Source organism: Sphaeramia orbicularis, chromosome 24 (assembly GCF_902148855.1).
Source record: "Sphaeramia orbicularis chromosome 24, fSphaOr1.1, whole genome shotgun sequence".
Taxonomy (NCBI): Eukaryota; Metazoa; Chordata; class Actinopteri; order Kurtiformes; family Apogonidae; genus Sphaeramia; species Sphaeramia orbicularis.
Genome location: NC_043979.1, coordinates 32,383,945 through 32,404,302, shown reverse-complemented (window position 1 = coordinate 32,404,302; position 20,358 = coordinate 32,383,945). Strand labels below are relative to the sequence as shown.

At 38.8% G+C, this 20,358-nt stretch overlaps 1 protein-coding gene across 10 annotated transcripts in view; it reads right to left on the bottom strand.

Annotated features, from left to right (window-relative positions):
* The window catches only part of gphnb (gephyrin b), a 185,951-nt gene extending 169,625 nt beyond the window's left edge, over positions 1-16,326 (bottom strand). For 8 of the 10 annotated variants that reach the window (XM_030128395.1, XM_030128398.1, XM_030128397.1 and 5 more), the window contains exon 1: positions 16,201-16,264. In XM_030128395.1, the coding sequence (XP_029984255.1) occupies positions 16,201-16,264 (64 nt within the window). Of the gene's footprint in view, positions 1-16,200 lie in introns of all 10 variants that reach the window. The other 2 variants (XM_030128394.1, XM_030128405.1) reach the window with 2 other exon arrangements.
* Positions 16,327-20,358: the final 4,032 nt, after the last annotated feature.

Here is a 20,358-nt window from a genome sequence, read left to right as displayed (position 1 = left end):
TTTCCATAACAGCATGAAACAATGTCATGACATCTGCATTTATATTTAGTCTTTTGATTCGGCCTGAGAGTATTTTCACATTCCAGTGTAAAAAAAGGGGAAGAGAGAATACTGTGATTTTAAACCGCTTCATGTTTCATTCATGTCAAGTAACCAACAGAAACAACACCAGTCATCAACATTTCAGAATGGGTCAACAGAATGCCAAAAAGATTACTTCAGCGCTAACAAGTCGGGGTATAAAAACATAAACACGCGATAAATTCAAGCTTTTGACAATGCCGCTATACTATAAATAGATAGATGACCCTTTTCCTTTTTAAACCTGTTGCCTTCAAAAGGAGATTTTTCTATTTAACAAAAATCAAAAAGGCATTTCTGAACACTAACTGACATTGTATAAATTATACTAGTCAATGATAAACTCGGCAGCCAACGATTAATACTACAAGCAAGACAGAAATCCACTGAAAGGTTCAATATAGAAGACTTCCATGTACACTTACGTTAATCTCATGCATGTGCTTAGTGCTGATGTTAGCCAACTCCATTTCTAGGCTTGGATGCCTGATAAGAGACACAATAAACTGAATCTATAAGACACTGGGTTATGCAATTCCTAAAACATGTTTGGTGATGTATTTCAGATGAATTATTGGTAATTATGTAAGAAAAAAATGATAGATATTTGTTTATAATACTATTAGCAGCCAGTAAAAAGGCTATTACCAAAAAATGGTGCAGATTAGAACCACCTACAACTAACGACTGGATACAAATAGTGAATAGAATATTTCAGATGGAGATTCTGATCCATAGACTGAGGACTCAAGAAGACCAGTGTCATGATAAATGGAAGAAATGGACAATTTTTATTTCAACGTCACATTACTAAAAACAAGTGTTAGTCACAAAGATTTATTATGGTCAATGTGTCCCAACTGTCCCTTATGTTTGTTTTGTAATGTACAGAAATCAAACAACAAAAATATAGTTAAAAAAAAAAAGACACAACAAGGGTGATCTGATAATTTTTTCAGCAACTGTACATGTTCTACTTTCATGAAGCTTCTTCTACAAGTGCTATGTATAAAAAGACTATATGTAACTTATTGTGTAAAAAGAGTCTGAGAAGCTGACTGATGATCAAAATAGCTGAAAATGTATTTATTGTGGATGATCCAGTCATAAATAGACTATTAGTTGCAGTTAGGGCTGCTCGATTATAGAAAAAAAAAATAATCACGATTATTTTAGTAATAACTGAAATCACGATTATTAAAAACGATTATTTGTTAACCTTAAAGTTGTTTATTTTTTTCTTGCAAAACAATGTAAGATATACTCTTTAAACATAAATAAAGCTTTTAACCACTAAAACAAAGTATGTTCACTTTTGTACGAAACAAAAAAATCTTTGAATGCAAATAAGTGTACTGTAAATTCAAGTATGTTTCCTTTTGTAAACAAATAGTGCACTGCAATTAAACTGCTATAAACTTGCCATAGAACTGTAGCAATTAAAACAAAAAAAAAAAAAACCCTCACGTAAAGTGCAAATTATAAATTCAAGCATGTTCAGTGTAGTATGAAACAGTAAATTCAGTGGCGTGCCGTGAGGTTTCAGTTCAGGCCTTCTGTATACATCAGCCATCTAGAATACGCACGTTAGGGTTATACGGGTTAGGGTTAGGTTAATACGGGAGTTGCAGCGTAAAGAGATTCGGAAACTGAAGATTGCATTGCGGACGAAGTTGTTTTAATGCGTTTTAGTTTTTCATAAGATTATGATAAAGGTGGCAGTGGTTAAACTTTAGATGGTTAAAAAGGTTTGTTGTGTTAGCGGTCGGTGCGGACACAACTACGAAACACTTTTTGCACGTGATGTGTTTTTGCGCTTCGTCTTCTTCATCAAACCCAAAGTGATTCCATACAATTGAATTTGACTTGCCTTTTTTGTTTACCAAGCACTTCTGCTGGGATTCTCCTGCCGTTTTTCCAGACCGCTAGGTCCAACTTTCCTCTTGGGGTGGACCTGCCGGCTAGCAGGCAGCAGTAGCTTAGAGGGGGGCGGGGCAGAGCAGCTCATGGTAGCCTTCGTGCGCGTGAATTAAAACGACTCAAAATTAATAATCGTTTTTTCTCGATTACATAATTTTTGTAATCATTGCATGTAATAATCGAAATCGTAATTGAATTTCGATTAATTGCACAGCCCTAGTTGCAGTTTTAGTTACTTTCGTCTTAAAACCCTGTCCATTATTGGAGATAAATCAGTAAATAGTCTGTATATATTTTCTAGTTTACCACATTATCGTTTATGTGTTTCCTTAAAACCATCCCATTAATAAACTAGAAAAACACTCGGAAAGTGCAGACCTCCGCCAAGGCAGATCGCCGCCCCCCCCCCCCCCCCCCCCAAATCACCACCAAAATGTCATCATTTGTTTCTTGTGCCAGTATCAACATTTCCTGAAAATTTCATCAAAATCCATCCCTAACTTTTTGCGTTATCTTGCTAACAGTCAAACAGACGGACAGACAAACCTCGATGAAAACATGACCTCCGCCGTTCCTTGGTGGAGGCAGTAAACTAATCTGAGACAATTTCCTGTGAAGATTCTCTACACTTGCTTGGCGATTCATTCAGTCATCTCTTATGCTCCTCTACAGCAGCAACACTAGCAACAATTAGCTTAAAAATTACAGATTACACCTTGAATCTTTAATGTTAAATTTGCCATATGCAACATACAGTAAAGCATGGTATACAATCTTTGGTTTAACTTGGTTTGCAAAGAAATACAGCAGGTCTCTTACGGGAGTACACTCTTGCTTAAGGCGCAGCGCTGACAGTTCTGTCGACAGTCTACAGTCAGATATTTTTTTCAAAGCAGCTGACCTATTAATAACTTAACAATGCAAGACCATTTTATTTGATTACAACATTATATTAATCTAAGCATTTGGAAACAGCCACCTCACAACCCATTAAACACTTGCTGGAAGGTGTTACTATTCATTTCAGAATAATCTTTCCTATTTATCACCAATAGAGAAACACACAACAATTGCTTCCAGCGCTACATGTGTGATGCATATTTTTCTGTCAAAACAAGATAAGTGCTGACGCTAAAAAAGCACTGTAACTTTCTCTTAAAATATCGAGCCTGATCGTCACGGCTAGGCAAGCCTCCTGTGATTATCATGGCATATATGAATGACAGGCTTTAACTGTGCTTTAAGCCAAGAGGGAGTGGGAATCGACCAATTCTCCTACACCTACGCGTCCAGTCTGGGAATAGCTTACCAGGTAGCCCCGATGGAGCTCTTCTCTGGAGGGCTGACAAGAGCCTACGAGAGCGGAGGAGATTCAGCTCCTTGTCCGCCAAATACCGTCTGCCTCTTGTTCTAATTTGCATCCCAATTAAAGACTATTTACAGTAAGGGAGGATTATTTCCATGGGCTATGAAAGCATACAGAGAGCGAGAGAGAGAGAGGGAAAGAGAGAGAGAGAGGGGTGTGTGCAAAAGGGGAAGGAGAGTAAGCATCCACCCTCTAACACACACTCCACTCCCCACTACTCGACACTGAAAATAATTCCTTTGCAGTGAAGACTTAATTCTCATTCTGTGTTTGTGTCCCTGATCCCATATTGTCTATTCAAGTCATGTGGTCTGCCTGCCTTACTGCTGTCCAGAGTGACAGCTGTGTGTGTGTGTGTGTGTGTGTGTGTGTGTGTGTGTGTATAATGCAGAGAGAGGAGGGTAGGTCTGTGTTTTAAACACTGCTACAGTTGCGCCACACCCAGAAAAATAAGAAATTATTTTTTGACCCTGTGAGAACAAGGAGAATAAATATGCACAAAATCGTTCTCGGATATTCACTTAACACTTAACTTCTCTTTACGACTCCTTTGACAATCAGTCTGGAAAAAAAAAAAGTGTTTCTCTATGGAATTCTTTAAAATACATGGCCAGATTTTGATTAATAAAGTTGTGTATTTATTTATTTATCTGTTTATTCATCTATTTTATTTTGTTTTTTCTTTTTGGGAACTTCCACGATTTGTAGTATTTTTGATACTTTTCATGTATGTACAGGGTGGGGAAGCAAAATTTACAATGAACATTTAGTTGTTTTTTCTCAGCAGGCACTACGTCAATTGTTTTGAAACCAAACATATATTGATGTCATAATCATACCTAACACTATTATCCATACCTTTTCAGAAACTTTTGCCCATATGAGTAATCAGGAAAGCAAACGTCAAAGAGTGTGTGATTTGCTGAATGCACTCGTCACACCAAAGGAGATTTCAAAAATAGTTGGAGTGTCCATAAAGACTGTTTATAATGGAAAGAAGAGAATGACTATGAGCAAAACTATTACGACAAAGTCTGGAAGATACTATTAAAGAAGAATGGGAGAAGTTGTCACCCGAATATTTGAGGAACACTTGCGCAAGTTTCAGGAAGCGTGTGAAGGCAGTTATTGAGAAAGAAGGAGGACACATAGAATAAAAACATTTTCTATTATGTCAATTTTCTTGTGGCAAATAAATTCTCATGACTTTCAATAAACTAATTGGTCATACACTGTCTTTCAATCCCTGCCTCAAAATATTGTAAATTTTGCTTCCCCACCCTGTGTAGATGCCCTCTTTGTTAACATTAAGCAACATTGTATGATTGTCGTGTACCAGGTGAAAACTCTAATAAAAACTTGAATTATAAAAAAAAAAAAAATTAATAAAGTTGAGGGAAAAAAAAAAAAAAATTCTTTACTACTCCATTAAGTCTCCTTGGGCCTTGGTATTAAATATTGTTAACGTTTCTGATTTTACAACTATTAGATAAAACTTTAAAATGTCAAGGTTGATTCAGGTAACTTCCATGAAAACTGAAAATTTGACCCCCGTACGTGGCTAAAGTTTATCCTGAAACGCTTGGATGCGAAATAAGCAGGAACACATGCCTGTTTTAGTGTGTTTTCTCCAGTTTAGCTTCTCTGTTCCAGTCGTATCCCTCTCGAACTAGCATATTGTTAAACAGATGCCCACATATCATTGCAAGGGAACACCCCAGTCGCAGCTTAGAGATGATTCAACCATGGACAGACACAGGGAGTTGGGTCAAAGCGGGGAAAAAGTGGAATAAAATCATGCTAGTGGGTAGAGACGGGGGGGGGGGGGGCTGGCTCTCTGATTCCCATCCAAACCACGTATCTTTATATCACCAGTGAAACAAATGTAATAATATGATGTAATGTAATAATATGATGCTAATGGGATATGGGCTGATAATGATAATAAATAATAAATAATAATGAAGTTTATTTATATAGCACTTTTTGCAGAAAGATTTCACAAAGTGCTTTACTGTAAAATAATTATATTGGAAAATCAGAACTGTGATCATAACTAATTTGTAATGTAATTTGTTTGTCCATTGATGGGGCTTGTTCTTGGGGACTCGGTGTAATTTGTTTTAAATGGGCAGATGTGGGTTTTGTGCAATACAATCATGTGTAATAGTGTTAAAGGGTTATGTGCAATAGTGATAATAGGATATGTGCAATAGCGTTAAAGGGACATGTATAGTGTAATTATGTGTGATGAAGACAGGGATATATGAAATGGTGATTAAGAGAAATGTGCAATATTATCATGTGTAATAGCTGCAATAAGAAATGTGCAATATAATTATGTGTAATAGTGTAAGAGTATGTGTAATACCAAAAATGGGATATTTGCAATATAATCATGTGCAAACCTTAATCAATTAATGCATGGTGGCTTTCCTTGGTCCCCCCACTTTTGTCTGTTTGAGTGCACTATGTGTTGTTGTTTTTTTTTTGTTTTTGTTTTTTTTTGTATGTCTTAATTCAGTTATGGTATTATATGAAAGTTGTTTTTTTCTTTTACCTGCCAACAGGACTCGAGATGGAAATTAACTATGTGGCTATAATTTTTGTATTTATGCGTAAATGTTCATTAATAAGAACTGTCCCATTTTAAAAATCAATCAATCAATCAATTAGAAGCAAAAACAGGAGTAACAAATAAAGATTAGAAGAAGGTTAACTTGCTCTGTGTGGAAATTCTGTCTGCATTTTCCACATCCTAATACACACAATTTCTAGCATTAGCATTAGAACATGGGCCACATTAGGAGCAGTGAGCTGCCATTGAGGACACTCAGAGTCCAACTCCAGATCTTCATCAGTGCCGTGATCAGGCTCACCAACAACAATAGGAAAATAATCTATAGTATACACTACAAGTCAAAAGTTTGGACTCACCTGTTTTTTCTTTATTTTCATGACTATTTACATTGTAGTGAAGGCATCAAAACAATGAATGAACACTGTTAGAAAAATTAGGCTATTAGACTATATCCTGTAAATATCAGGTGTCCAGAGCACGAGTCATGGATGGGTTATGATGACATTTTGCAAGAATGCCCGGACATATCCACTCAGCATTTGTCTACCAGTTCTTTGCTATCTGCTTGTTTTGTTCAAGTTTGGGACCAAAGCGTACTTGTTGTCCATCCAGTTTGGGACCAGAGCGGGCTGCTGCGCTTGAGAAGATCAGGCCATGGGGCAGGTGGAGGAAGTGTACAGACGCAGTCACTGAACCCATGCATCACTGTGTTTTGAATACCTAAGCCAATGGTGAACCTGATCAACGTCATAATATTTGTACACTTGGTCCAATGATTGTAATATTCATGTTCTTTCATAAGATCTTACACTTCCTGTGGATAGTCAGTCAACTGCTGCATCTCACTGTATGTACTTGACTCCTTGCAAGTAAAATCTTCTGATTCCAGAACCCAGTGACTCCGTCTTTTGTCTCAGAGTATATCACAGAATTTTTCTATCAACACATATGGAACTAGAAGCACTCGGAGAGCGCAGACCTCCGCCAAGGCTGATCAGTGGCCCCCCCCCCCGTGGGCCTCCCCACCCCCAATCACCACCAAAATTTAATCATTTCTTCCTTATCCCATTTCCAACAAACCCTGAAAATTTCATCCAAATCTGTCCATAACATTTTGAGTTATGTTGCACACTAACGGACTGACAAACAAACAAACAAATAAATAAACTAGAAAAGCACTCGGAGAGCGCAGACCTCCGCCAAGCGCAAAAATTCCCCACATAATCGGTGATACAAATCCTACATTTATTTTTTAAAATAAAATCCGCCTTCTGGATCAGATCCGGATCAGCCTTTGAAATGTGATAGAGGACCCCATTGTCAATTCCTGAGTTAAATTTCATGAGTTTTGGTCAATAATTAAGCGAGATATTGGGAAACGAAAATTTTGGCCCCATTTACCACAATGTTAATGAAAATTTCAAAGTGATCCAGAATCCAGGATTTCTTCCGGATCACCCCCAAAAGTTAATCATTTCTTCCTTATCCCATTTCCAACAAACCCTGAAAATTTCATCAAAATCTGTCCATAACTTTTTGAGTTATGTTGCACACTAACGGACAGACAAATAAACAGACAGACAAACAAACCCTGGCAAAAACATAACCTCCTTGGCGGAGGTAATGACGAGGTAGAAGAAGTCATTAGCTCTGTGTGCATAATATGTCAAGTGAATTTGAAGTATACATGAAGTCACCAAAATGAAAATACAAATTTTGCATGTTTCTGTAACCTAAAATAATAATCTATAATAATAACTAGAAGCACTCGGAGAGCGCAGACCTCCGCCAAGGCTGATCAGTGGCCCCCCCCGTGGGCCCCCCCACACCAAGGAGGATATGTTTTTGCCAGGGTTTGTTTGTTTGTCTGTCCGTTAGTGTGCAACATAACTCAAAAGGTTATGGACAGATTTTGATGAAATTTTGTGGTCTGCGCCATAACATAACATTTTGAGTTATGTTGCACACTAACGGACAGACAAACAAACAAACAGACAGACAGACAAACAAACAAACCCTGGCAAAAACATAACCTCCTTGGCGGAGGTAATTATGTTGTTAAAAAAAGTGTGACATAACTTAAAGCGTGTTTTACATTTTAGATTCTTCAAAATAGCCACATTTGGCTTTTATTACTGCTTTGCACATTCTTGACATTCTCTCGATGAGCTTCATGAGGTCGTCACCTGAAAAGTTTTCCAACAGTCTTAAAGGAGTTCCCAGTGATGCTGAGCACTTGTTGACCATCTGTGGTCCATCTAATGCCATTTCAATGAGAAGGTGAGTCCAAACTTTTGACTGGTAGTGTATACACCAGTTTTTAACGGTTGGGAAACCAGAGAAAACCCCAGCGGCACAAAGAACAGTTAAACTCAACACAGAAAAGTTCCGGTCCAACTGAGAATCACACCATCAAGGTGTGAGGTGGAAGTGCCAACCGGTAAACCACCGCTCCTCTATATGCAGATAGGCTGAGAATTCACTGGACATTTGACTCAGACTGTGTCAGTTTAAAAGGTGTTGAAGTTTTATTTGAGATGAAAATCTTATCTAATCCTTTATTTGCCAGACCACATCAGATTCACCTCGCGAAACCACATGAACACTACGAAAATCATATTAAGTTGTTATCCACTTTAGGTGCTTTGTGCTCTGTAGTTTGATGGTGTATTTTGGTCGGTCCCCGTGGAAAACACCAAGTCTTTTAGATATTCTTGTTTTTAGCCTTTCCTATGCAACTCTCAGTGATCAATGATCAATACAGGAGCCAGGAACATTATTAACTGTGCTGCTGGACTAAAGAGCATGTAGACAACTTTATGCTGGTGGAAAGAAAAAAAAAAAAAAAAAGCAAACCCTTAACATCTATTTCATGTACACTACCAGTCAAAAGTTTGAACTCACCTGGTTTTTCTTTATTTTCAGGACTATTTACTTTGTAGATTCTCACTGAAGGCATCAAAACTATGAATGAACACATGGCACTTTTTGCAGAAAGATTTCACAAAGTGCTTTATGGTAAAATAATAACATTGGAAAATCAGAACTGTAATCATAACTCTGTGTAATTTGTTTGTCCATTGATGGGGCTTGTTCTTGGAGACTGTGTAATTTGTTTAAAATGGGCAGACATGGATTTTGTGCAATACAATCATGTATAATAGTGTTAAAGGGTTATGTGCAATAGTGATAATTTGAATATGTGCCATAGTGTTAAAGGAAATGTATAGTGTAATTATGTGTGATGAAGACAGGGATATATGAAATAGTGATTAAGAGAAATGTGCAATATTATCATGTGTAATAGTTGCAATAAGAAATGTGCAATATAATTATGTGTAATTGTATCAGAGGGTTATATGTATATTTTTACTCTTTCCTATGCAACTCTCAGTGATCAATGATCAATACAGGAGCCAGAAACATTATTACCTGTGCTGCTGGACTAAAGAGCATGTAGACAACTGTATACTGGAAAAAAAAAAAAAAAAAAAAAATGCAAACCCTTAACATCTATTTCATGTACTGTGCATCTCATGAATATAAGTCACTTGCTGTTAAATTTCATACCGATCTTAACTACATAAAGTTTATTAGTACTTCTCTATTTGGCACATTTTAAGAATTGTTTTCAGCCATATTACCATTTTACTTTTCTCACTTTGTTATTATAATGCAGTTTTTTTCTATACTATACAAGAGGTGTGTGAAGATCCACTGACCTCTCTACTCAACTATGATGTCCACATGCCAATGCAATCTAAGTCAAATGTTACGTCACCATAAGATAAACCACATTACTTTTCTGTTTGCAAACACATTTCATCAATAGAAATGGCTTTTGCTCAGCTATCTGTGTTGCTCACCACAATTTCCATTGCATTACCTGAGCAGCAGTGAGGAACAGGACGTCTTAGAAATGTAGTAATATTCGGAATCAAAGTATGTTGGGGGGCGTAAAAATAAAGTATTAAAAAAAAAATCCCGTAACTCGAAAATGGTTGTGCGAAGATCCCCCTAACACTTCTGGACTGGACAAATGTTGTGAATGAAATTTATGACATGGAAAGACAGACCTTTGCATTAAGACCCACTACTGATAAATGTAAAAAATACTGGGAAAAATGGAATGCGTATGTTAATCAAACAAATCCTTGAACTTGTATAATTCTATACTAATTGGTCCTGAGCCTGTCTGTATTTTGTTTGTCTGGAGTTTGAACCTGGATGCTCTAATTGTTGTGGTCTGTCTTTGTTTTTGTTTTGTCTATTTTGTGTATCATAAAATGTGGAGATAAAAATAAAGTATTTAAAAAAAAAAAAAAGCATGTTGGGGGGAAAACAAGGACACCAAAGAGGAGATTATAATAAATCACAACATGTTTAAACTGCAATAAACCTTGCAGAAACACTCCACGATAGCAAATTTCCTTTTCTAAAAACGCTAGTCTTGCATGAATTTAATCATTGACAGAAATGCACTGAGAGGAGATTGCTCTTTAACCTGGTAGCCGCCCACGCCATTTGGTGGCAGATGACAGCGGCTCACAGTTTTGGTCAAGGTGCTCTGGCATGCAAGGCCGCCTCTCGCTGACTTGACTCCTGTTTCTCTAGTGAGCCTCTTTAGCGCCTGAGCTGTTAAGGTGAGCTTGGGACAAACTCCAGAGATTAAATTATGTGGAAAAGCAGATTAAATAGTTATTATCCCATCTGCAGCCAGACAAGTACACACAAGCAGGCACGCATACATGTACGCTAACCCACGTGCACACACATAAACACACAAGGAAACTTGATCTTCACTAAAGGGCAAACCATTGTATGCATTTTTACATATTCCGTTAGGTGCTACATCATCCTGTATTGTTTCAATACATAGCCATTAATGAGTGTTTCTCTAAAGTAGTCCCTGTATTGCACATGAGGTGTTAAATTAGAAATAATGCTTTAAAAATGACACTTCCTTGCCCTGTGTATAGACTAGACAACCTTGGGGTCGGGACCCAACGTGGGGTCGCCTGGAATTCAAATGGGTCACCTGAAATTTGTAGTAATTGATTAAAAAAACAAAAAACTTACTAATAATACATATATATATATATATATATATATATATATATATATATATATGGTGTGCTGATTGAGACAATCCCAACACATAAAAGACATGACAAACTCTGACACTGAAGCACTGTGGTTCTGTTTATCTTTCAAATGTTCATTGTGGTCGGTTTCAGATGCTGCAGCTCTTTCATAATTCATAGTTTGAGTTCTTGTTTGTTCAGTATTAATTGTCAGCCTTGTAAATCCAAGCTGGACTGACTGTACATATCCTGACCAAGGAAAATAAAATTCTCACTTTGTGCAGTAATCTACACCTGGCTTTTCTGTCTCCGTCCATAATAATAATATACATTATATAGACTAAATGTCATCTAAAATTAATGTTTATTTGCAACATAGTATAACAAACTATTACATGATCAAATACAAATTAATTTTAGCAAAAAAAAAAAAAAGTCTCTGTTTTGAATGTCTGGGGTTACCAGAAATTCGTGATGTTAAAATGGGGTCACGAGCCAAAAAAGGTTGGGAACCACTGGAGTAGACTCTTACATCTTTAACAGACCATTGCAATGTGGAGCACATTATGAAACAGACCACCACCAACCCAAAATGAAAGCTTCAACCTATTCTGTAGGGAGTCACAGAATTAGTTCTACTTAACAGCGGGATTGAGAGAGCGATCTAAATGTGGTTGTTTTGGGAAGCCTGCCTGCCGTCAATTCATGTCTTTCTGATAGACATGTAAGTTTGGAGAGCCGCCCACACGTCCCTGAGCCTCTCAGTTGTTACAACCAAGGGAGATAGAAAAAAAAAAAAAACGTGAAAAAAAAAGGAGAGAGAGACAGAGAGACGAGAGGGAAAAAGTGTACTGTCTGTCGCAGAGTGGAGCTTTCCTGCCCTGGCGTCTCATTGGAAACCTGGTGCTGAGTGAGTGTCCACTTGTCTTTGAGGATGGGCTGGAGTTAACCCACACACTTTAGGCAGCTGGTAGAGCTTTGTATGGGTTGTGAAGCTAGCTAAACATGCAAGATCATCCGTGGAGCATCCATGGAGCGCTGCTGTGTAATAACATATGGTCTCACACATAGATACTGGCTTTATACAGATTAAAAGCCAGTGAATGCCGTTTGCAAAGCTCTTTCTCCCCCTCTTTGCCAGTCTCTCACTCCCTCTCCTTTTCCCTCACTGTGTGATCATGGGAGGTATGCATACAGTAGCTATATTTGGGGCTGGGGGGATTTGTTAAGCTGTGTTTGCCAGCCAGAGCACAGTATTAGTGCACAAAGACAAAGAGGAGAGCAGAGTCACATGCTCATATGCACATCTTGCACATGCAAAGGGCACATACGTTTTACACACATCCACACACTCATAGTATGTCCACACAAAGAAGCTCACTTGTCAGTTTTCCAAGGTGTAAGGCCCAGGTGATGCTGGGATTTTGGGGACAAAGCCAATGTTAGAGAGTAAAATAGTACAATACCCCTCTATTGGTTGTTCTGTTTTGTTAACGCACACTTAGCTTAGCTGAAACATATGTAGATGCAGGAAATGCTGCTGAGGATTGTACACAGACCATCAAAACTTGTGACCTAGATATGTAATGGAGACATTTTACAGAACAATAACCTTCATTATTCGAAGAAACTGATATCAGAGCACGGACGAGTAAATCTGTTGCTCACTTATTTTAAGTAGCTCCTTATAAAAACTGAATTGAAACAAAATATGTATGACTTCACCTTTTTCTGCATTAGATCGTCTCTGAAAATGTTCCTATCTGTTGACACTTATCACATTACTATAAATATCTGTAAAAAAGGAACTCATGGCCAATAAAATCGACCATCCTCAGTCATGCAGACATCATAAATCTGTCTTTAAAGTTCATTCTGGTCAGATTTTGTTCTGTTAACCGCTCTCCCTATCTTGTTATATCAATGTATGTGTTTTTATTCTAAATTAACATCAAACATAATTGGACAACCACCTAATGTCTATAAAAAAAAAAAATTCAACTGTTCCGTCTGTAAACATGTTTTGTCTGCTTTACTGGCATGGTCCTTCACTTGTCACAAACTTAACAATCCAGTATTCTATTTGCAACTGTATCTCAGCATAAACACAGACACAGTTTGCATGCATTAAGCAATGCAGGCACGCATATTTAGCTGAAGTGAGTGAATGCGTACTTGAGTGCCCAGACCCTGAGGGAGGCCCAGGGAGAGAGACACAGGACAATTAAAACTCATGCTAAACAGAGGAAACACTGACAGCTAGAAACTGGGCACTGAGCACTCGTGCATCAAAATACACACAAACAAGCATGTACACACAGGTAGACAGAGGAAAACAAAACACATCACAATAGGCTGAGCACAGCACGAGTGGCTTTCATCCACTCCTAACAAAGCTCACATTTTCAGTGTGACATCTTTGACAAGTGACAGCATGTTCACCCCAATTATAATGTTTCAAGTTTCCTACCTCCCTCTTCTAACAAATAAAAAAACCTCTTTTTCAAACATTCCACGAAATGCATACATTATTACACACACACACACACACACACACACACACACACACACACACACACTTAGACACATCAACGTCACCTCCCCTGCACTGTGTGTCCAGGGGTCTAAACAGAGATGTCCCCTGGGCTCTGTCACCTGTCTAGAGGAATGGCGGCTAAGTGATGGAAGAGGGTGAGCCAAGGTCTCATCTCCTCCTTGGTGACTGAATGCAGGAGTGGACGGCTGACCTTTGACCCTCCCAGGAAGAGAGATTGAGCACTGCTCCAGTCTCCATTAGCATTCTGCTCACACAGGCCCGTACCACAGCAGTCTAATGGCACGAACACAATGGATATATAAGACCGAGGTAGTGACACGGTTCTGTGCAACAGCAGAGCCACACAATCTGAATTTTTTGACTTTTGCCTCTGTGTGACAGCATGGAAAGGGGCTCGTTGGTGATAAAATGCATCAGTGCACAAAAAAAATCTCCAATGAAGAAAACAGAGCAGTCATGAGTAATCCTGCCACGATTAGTCTTTAAAGGCTAAGGGTCAGGTAAAACATGGCAACTTAATGCCACCGTGCATGGTTTCCTCCCTGTTTTTCCTCACTGCTTTGATGCTTTGTTTCCCTGACAGTGCAAGCCCTCCTACTCCATATACACACACAAATACATCAAAAAGACAAATAAGCCTGTCGGTTGTGTCTCTACACGTCTCCACATCGGCATATGTATGCAGGAATTGTCAACACTGCACAGCGAGATCAAACCGGCAATCTGTCACTATGCTGGGGATACAGTTGGGGATTCAAGTGACTGATGACACATAGAGAAATTAACCCCATCTGATTTGGCATGGGCATTGATGTAGCACTAAACATGCAAGAGTACACTTTGACCTGTAGGTACTTTTTTTTTTTTTTTTTTAACATAAACCACTTAAGTAAACAAAACCCATGCCTGTTTCTGTATAAACAACCAAAAACCTCAACAGTGTGTGACTATTTTTCTACATCATATGGCTAATCCAGCTCCCAACAATGCTAGATGATCTATAATCCGTGTAGAAAGCAGTGACTAAAATGACTTGCAGCGGGTTTATCCTCCTCTATATCCCTGGGTGTATCTATCTGATGCAGTATTTACCGTGGTAGGGTCAGTACCGCACTGATTTGTGAGTGACGCTTGGATTTCAGCACCACGGACAGCGCTCTCCCTCTCCTATAACGCGAGGATGAGGAGGATGAGGATGAGGAAGGAGACGGGTGGCTGTGCCGATGGTGTTGTTGTTGGTAGGGGTTTCCCTAGCAGATTTCAGGAGAGGGTCTACAGTCATTCCTGCATCGCTACACATCGCCTACCACCTCCTCCGTACCGGATTTCCATACAGAGGAATACCGTATGTGTGAGATCACGGCTTTCATGAAATATTGATCGACCCAGCCTCACACAGGATGGACAGAGAAAGAAAGAGAGAGAGAGGGAATGAAGGAAAGAGGGAGGGAGGGAGGGAGGGAGGGGGGTATTCCTCTGGACAGCCTTTATCATGTATCCACCCTTCCTCTTACTGTCCCGAAAAAAAATCAGTTTCATTTACTTTCCGATCATGACAACAACCGGTGGATTCGCCTTGACGGTCAGAAACATGACAAAGCAATAGCCTACACACACACACACACACACACACACACACACACATATACACACACATACAGAGGGAAAAAAAAAAAAAAATGAAGGCCGGCGGCGACCAGATCTAACACCATCCGCTGCCTCATAGCAGCACATTGCTTCCAAGCGCATAACGTTTCCAATATTGGTAAGTGAGAGACGCGCCGTCATCGCCTTCATTTAGAGGAATGTCAGGAGGATTTACCCATGTATTCTGTCCCAACGAACCCAGCTCTGTCATGCCAAATAAACTCCTGTCATTCACAAAAAAACGAGAACACCGACCGGAGCCATCATACGAAGGTCTAACGCGCATTTTCACAAATTTTTCCCCAGATGATCCACTTGCTCTTAACAGGCCAAGGATGCGCTCATCATCATCATCCTCATCATCCTCATCATCATCATCACCATCATCACCACCTTCAGCAACTGTCGTGAGCAACACTTCAAAAATCGCTGTGGTCAGCTGGGTGTCAATAATGCAATCTATAGCCTGGGCATCTTTAGCAGCGACACAACACACACGGTCAGCTGTAATTTTCAGCTCTGACAAGCAGATAGTGACATGAATAATTCAATACACATAAACTGAGCTCTTCTTCTTCTTCTTCTTCAGCAAAGGGGGGAAAAAAAAACGGCTCGACAAGAAATATCTACATGAGCGGACACAAACCGATGCAGAGCCCTAACATTTTAGCCGATCCACCGCATAAGCATGGATGTAATGTAGCATGTACATCAATGCATACCGGTATCAGAGACAGAGGAAGAACATGCCAAGGCTTTAAATCAGCGTCGCCTTCAAGAGGCTGCAAACGCCAGCGAGAGAACCGAGAGAAGCGCCGCTGCTGCCGCCGCCGCCGCCGCCACGCAAAAACCAGCCGACATGTATGAAGATCCAAGCGCGCAATGAATCCGTGAAAACATGAAAGCGGCAAATAGGTGGGGGGGGATTTTTTTTTTTCTTTTTTTTTTTTTTTGTTGCATTTACCTGTCAAGACTCCGACCCGGATTTGGTGGTCGTGGTTCGTTAAAATCATCCCGTCTGACGCCATGTTCAGCAGCGCTGTCGCCCGCACCGAGAACTCACGGCAGGGCCCAGAGCCGATCGCATCGAACTTAGTGGGGAGAGGGAGGGGGGGTGGGGGGGTAGGAGGAGGAAGAGGAGGGGGAGGAAGAGGAGGAAGAGATGGAGAAGGAGGAGGAGGAGGAGAAGGAGGAGGGCTGGGATACAGCAAAAAAAAAAAAAAAAAAAGAAAGGAAGAAAGAAAAGAGAGAAAAAGAAAGAGAGAGAGAGAGAGAGAGAGAGAGAGAGAGAGAGAGAGAGAATGGGAAAAAAAAAACAGTCAGACGAGATGAGTAGAAAACCGAGCGATCATCGGGACACCTACAGATAAGCGGGCAGGATGCGGGGGCCGTTTAAACCGCACACATCATTCAGCTGGCCGCCTGCCACGGTAGTAGTGTGGATCCCAGATTAATTCTTATGGAGACCACTATTGATTTTCTGTGAAGGCTTTTAGGGGGGGAGACAAACTATAGCACTACATCTGTGGACGCCACTCACATCTTCACATGTCATATGATGAAATGCAATCTTACATCCCACATCACACATCATACATATGTGAGTATTTCTTCATTAAACCCAACTTCTCCACCTACAAAAAAAAAAAAAAGTGCAACCTTGCGTTTAGAGATTCAAAAAAAGGGACCCCCCTCAAAAAAAAAAAAAAAAAAAAAAAAAAAAGAGTTGCACCCCAGAGACGTCTCAATGCAGAGGCTTAAGAGAAGATCACAGTCTGACCTGTAAAAATGCAACTACATCCCCAGGCAAAAAAAAAAAAAAAAAAAAAAAAAAAAAAAAAAAAGAAGCTTCTATTTATAGCCTGGCTACACACTTCCGTGGTGTATAATTTCTCTTGTTTATTCTCATGGAAAAAAAAAAAAAAATTGCCCATCCTCCAGCTTCTGTTGGGAATCTATCAATATACATAATTCATTAACACACGTACATGAGCACACACTAACTGTGGCAAGAAATGGGGCAACTCTTCTAGCTTGAGTGGAACGCTTCAATAGTTTTTTTGCCATGTCTGTGTCCAATGACCTATCCAAAAACTGACACAATTTCTGGACTTTATATATAGTATCCAATTCCCTCTCACATTGTGTTACAATTAGCTCCATGAGGTAAGTCTACCAAGGACTCCCAGACCTTCAACTCTTTTTTTACTTGAGTTAAATTTTGGCTTTGTGAATCTTATTTATGTCCTACATGTTCCAGTTCATCTGGGTATTGCTGCTGTAATGCACATTAAATTATAGTCACAAGGTGGTATATTCCAATACATTTTAACCCATAAAGACCCAGTGCTACTTTTGTGGCAGTTCCCAAATGAATTTTTCTCTATTTCTACCTTTATTAACTAATTTATTACCAATTTTTTTTAAATATTAGCCTTTGTTATTTAGCATTTTTTGGTGTCCATCATGTATTTTCCTATATTTAATTGACAGATCATATACAGGGTGGGGAAGCAAAATTTACAATGAACATTTAGTTGTTTTTTCTCAGCAGGCACTACATCAATTGTTTTGAAACCAAACATATATTGATGTCATAATCATCCCTAACACTATTATCCATACCTTTTCAGAAACTTTTGCCCATTTGAGTAATCAGGAAAGCAAAGGTCAAAGAGTGTGTGATTTGCTGAATGCACTCGTCACACCAAAGGAGATTTCAAAAATAGTTGGAGTGTCCATAAAGACTGTTTATAATGGAAAGAAGAGAATGACTATGAGCAAAACTATTACGAGAAAGTCTGGAAGATACTATTAAAGAAGAATGGGAGAAGTTGTCACCCCAATATTTGAGGAACACTTGCGCAAGTTTCAGGAAGCGTGTGAAGGCAGTTATTGAGAAAGAAGGAGGACACATAGAATAAAAACATTTTCTATTATGTCAGTTTTCTTGTGGCAAATAAATTCTCATGACTTTCAATAAACTAATTGGTCATACACTGTCTTTCAATCCCTGCCTCACAATATTGTAAATTTTGCTTCCCCACCCTGTAGATGTTCAGGAAAACTCAGTGTAAATTCAAACTTAATTATATCAAAACAAAGAAAATGAAGAAAAAGTTACTTTTTCAGTAAATATATTGCTAACTGAATGTAAAAACAAGGGTCTCCATCTACTGTCATTGATCCAACTACATCCGCAAATGGACGTCCATCAGTCCTGGTGCATCTATAGTCTGTCCGTCCATGGGAGTGGATCTCTCCTTCACTGTGTCTCCTTGAGGTTTTTCTTTTCCTACTGGGTTTCTGGAGTATTTCCTTGCCGAGAAGGAGGGTCTAAGGACAGGGGATGCCCTGGACATTAATCCATTCCCTTCTTCTATTGTTTATTTGACTGTTGCATATTTTCATACCCATTTTTTTTAAATTATGCTTTTATGTTTTTATGCTATATACGTAATGTGAAGCACATTGAGTCTGCCTTGTGCATGAAATGTGCTCTGTAAATAAAGTTGAATTGAATGGGTTTTACTGGTGGATCAATTTTGTAGAAGATGGCAGTGTTTCCATGTTCACTACGGAGTCTCTGAATGTCCAAATGGGTCATATCTGATGATCATGAAAAGATGAGAAACTGCATTTTACACCAATTATTTACATGTATTGATAGGATTAGTGGATCAACAGGTATTAAATAGTTTATATCTGTAGATGGTTTGTGTCAAGGGTGACTGTTTGGGTCTCTATGGGTTAAAGGACAGTGAAAAAAAGAAAAAAAAAATCACTCCTGGTTAATGTTGTCACCACAAAATCACTTAGAAATTGCACTTGTTTTGCCGTTGATGTTTTGTTTCATCGCATTGAAAGTTGTACTGGTTTGTACTGTTATTGATGAAGTGGTGTTTATGGTTCTCTTTTGGCCTGGTCACTGTTGAAAAAGATTTTAACTTCAATGAGACTTTTACCTTGTTATACAAATATAAATAATGATGAAAATAAAAATAAGAAGCAAACTGAAATATGAGCAAATAGTAATCGACCTTTACCATTTTGGGTCACCTTCCGAAGTCACAGAAAGAAACTACTGCAACAGTTTTCTTCATTTTCTGAGTGAGGTTAACTTTCCTTTACTTACACTTATCCACAATCTCAAATAATGAAATCAAACAGCAACGTATAAACGCAATTCAGTTCAGATCTTGAAAGAATTAAGACACTACTCTAAATTTGTAGAAACAATGGAAGAGGAAGATAGATGGTCACAGTTCATTAAAAAACTGAGATGTTTCCATTTTTTTTTTTTTTTTTTTTTTACATAAATCAACAGCAAAGACAAACACAGGTGCAGATGATGCCAAGGTGCACCAAAAATGGAAATTGGGGTTTAAGATAAATTACCGTGGTATCTATAATGGGTATGAACTTTCTTTCAGTCATCCTTTTCTACAAATAGTTGGAATTTGGGTGAAATGTTGTCAGAAGTTTATAGAATAAACATGATCATTTTACTCGACATGATACAAACTGTAAACCCAGTGCAGATTTCTTTTTCTTATTTGTCCGACAGATGGAAAACAGTTGATTCTTTTACCTTGACAATTATGATTATGCCTCCTACTGCCTGGCATCCCACAGAGGACCGCGTCCCAGGTGTGGGATAAGGTGTAGGATCTCTCATCCCTGTTCATGGTCCTCGGGGCCCGTTTTCTGATCTCTATGGCCTCCCTGATCCATCGATGGCATTTGTTGGTTTCAGAGCGGATGACCGTGGCTTCTTCCCAGTCCATCATATGGTTTTGTCTTCTGCAATGATCCATTATAACTGATTTCATGTTCATGTCAAGGTAAAAGAATCAACTCTTTTTCCATCTGTCTGACAAATAAGAAAAGGAAATCTGTATAAGTTCTGGTAGACAGTACGAACGTATTTGGACTATGTAAACCCAGTGGTATCTTAATTTTCCCCAGAACTGTACGCACCAACAAACATTCTAATGTTTACAGAGAAAAAAAAAATAGATTAGATAAAAAAGGCAAGAATTAAAGGGGAAAGTTCAATAGTTTTAGGACATGTGAGAAGCTGTAACTGCCTCTACTAAAGCATCGCAGCAGTGTCCACATC